Below are 2116 nucleotides of genomic sequence, written 5' to 3'. Positions count from 1 at the left end.
TTGAATTGATTTAATACACGAGTTTCACAATTTGAGTTGAATTACTGAAATAAATTAACTTTTCCACAACATTCTAATTTATTGAGATGCACCTGTATAAATCTAAAATAGTTTTCCTTAATATATACATATGTGTGTGTGTGTGTGTGTATTTATATATACACAATACGCACACATATAGTATGTAAACATAAACTTTTATTTTGAATGCGAGTAATGCAATTAATTGTTTTGCAGCCCTAAATATCTTTTTGATAACATAATTGTGTGCTTAACCTTTTTACAAAGTCATTTTTTAATTTTTTTCTACTCAATGTAATGTTTATTTTATCGTCTATTGTTAGAAAATTACAAGTTCATGGTATTAATCTGCATTTAGACAAGCCCCAAATTTGGATATCAGGGCTGCAAAATTGCAAAGCTCATATAAAATAATTTTAAGTACCACACTGACCATATAAATAATATAACATAAACAAATAAATGAACGAATAAATAATCATTCAGGCCGTGTTTTGTAGCCCATTTATGCAAATAGCTCAAACGTGTGTATGAAGTCAACTTTAATCTAAAAATCATCTTTGAGACTATATAAACCACTAACCAGCTAGGCGTTTATTTAGGAGTGAGAAGTGATTACTGGACATTTCACTATTTATGAAGCTTCTCAAACAGTGTTTCATGGCATGTGAGCAGAGACTATAAATGACACTTATTCACATTTTGTTTTACATTATGTTTAAATTGGATAGTTTGTGGCTGAATCGATCTTTTTTAAACACGCCGCACTCTCACCTCTTCCAGTTTTTTCGCGTTCCCGGTAACGAACACCACAGCTCTGCCGGTAGGTACTGCCATGCTTCAGCCTGTTTCGGTCAACATCTCACTGTCGGAACTGTAAAACACTCGGCCCCGGCACACCACAAACCAATCATATTCATTGAGCAAAAACTTCCACCAATCAGGGAACGAGTTCACTACATTCTAGACACGCCCTCCTTCACACACTGACCAATCGCTGGATGCTCAGTGCCGTCCTTCTGTAAAATCACTCCGGGTGGAAAGTGCAAAACATGTGGGAGAGCGTCACATGTCAACGACTGTAGAATAGAAATAATTTCACCAGTATTTGCCCATTAAAGGACTTCGTAAAGTAGTTTTATCGGTCTGGGAAAAAGGTTATAATTCATCGGATAAATCTGAATTGAGATTAAGTGAACAGGAGGATCTGATCCATAAGCATGAGCTTGCTGCCTCGCACCGCTGAGGAGTTCAGCTCGGCGGACTACTGGGAGCGCTTTTTCCGCAAAAGAGGAGAGAAGGCTTTCGAGTGGTACGGAGACTACAGCTCCCTCTGCGGTGTACTGCATAGATACATTAAACCTCGTGATAAGGTAACTAAGACTGTTTCTTAAGCTCCAAGTCAGCATATTAGAATAATTTCTGAAGGATCATGTGACACTGGAGTAGTGATGCTGAAAATCAGCTTTGCATCACAGGAATAAATGACATTTAAAAATATAGTAAATTAGAATTCTGTTGTTTTAAATTGTAATGATATTTCACAGTTTCTGCTTTTTTTAAAACACTTTTTTTTTGTCAAATCAGTCATTCTTGAGAAGTGGGACAAAAATAAAACCTTGTAGTACATTTATGTGCACTAAGCTACTGAGCTATGCTTTGATGCAACCTCCCAACTTTTCTCTTTTTGTAACAAAATGTGCTTTTTTACCTTGGACTGTGTAATATAATTTCAGCTTTATCTTTAACAGCATTCAAGATGTTTTTAACATTTTCAAAACACATTCTGGTGTTAGCAGACAGATTCCACTTTCACATGTGACCGACAATTCCACAACAAATATAAAATATCATAATGAAATATTATCAGAATATTCAACTGACGGAGGTGACACATCTGACGGAGGTGACGAAAACCTGAATTTGTAATAATTGTAACGATCAAATACATTGAATCAGTCAATTGCTGTATTAAAACAAACACAACAAACAGTGAGTATGTTATTGTTTATAAAGCTTTTATTCAAGAGTCACATTGAAGTATTTTGATATATCACTGGAACACAAAATCTTATGGTGGTGACATCTGACGGTG

The 2116-nt window shown here is 35.3% G+C and overlaps 2 protein-coding genes across 2 annotated transcripts in view; one reads left to right on the top strand and one right to left on the bottom strand.

Moving 5' to 3' along the window:
- Positions 1-905, bottom strand: part of LOC107581499 (inosine triphosphate pyrophosphatase-like) — a 6630-nt gene extending 5725 nt beyond the window's left edge. Inside the window, exon 1 of the mRNA XM_016267077.1 lies at positions 796-905. Coding sequence (XP_016122563.1) covers positions 796-858 — 63 coding nt within the window. The 5' untranslated portion in view covers positions 859-905. The remainder of the gene's footprint in view (positions 1-795) is intronic.
- Positions 906-1040: 135 nt separating this feature from the next.
- Positions 1041-2116, top strand: part of mettl13 (methyltransferase 13, eEF1A lysine and N-terminal methyltransferase) — an 8783-nt gene continuing 7707 nt past the window's right edge. The window contains exon 1 of the mRNA XM_016267046.1: positions 1041-1394. Within this exon, the coding sequence (XP_016122532.1) occupies positions 1242-1394 (153 nt within the window). The 5' untranslated portion in view covers positions 1041-1241. The remainder of the gene's footprint in view (positions 1395-2116) is intronic.

Source organism: Sinocyclocheilus grahami, unplaced genomic scaffold (genome assembly GCF_001515645.1).
Source record: "Sinocyclocheilus grahami isolate Dianchi unplaced genomic scaffold, SAMN03320097.WGS_v1.1 scaffold35.1, whole genome shotgun sequence".
In the NCBI taxonomy this organism is placed as follows: Eukaryota; Metazoa; Chordata; class Actinopteri; order Cypriniformes; family Cyprinidae; genus Sinocyclocheilus; species Sinocyclocheilus grahami.
Note: the sequence above shows the minus strand (reverse complement) of the source record. Positions and strands in the feature narration are given on the sequence as shown.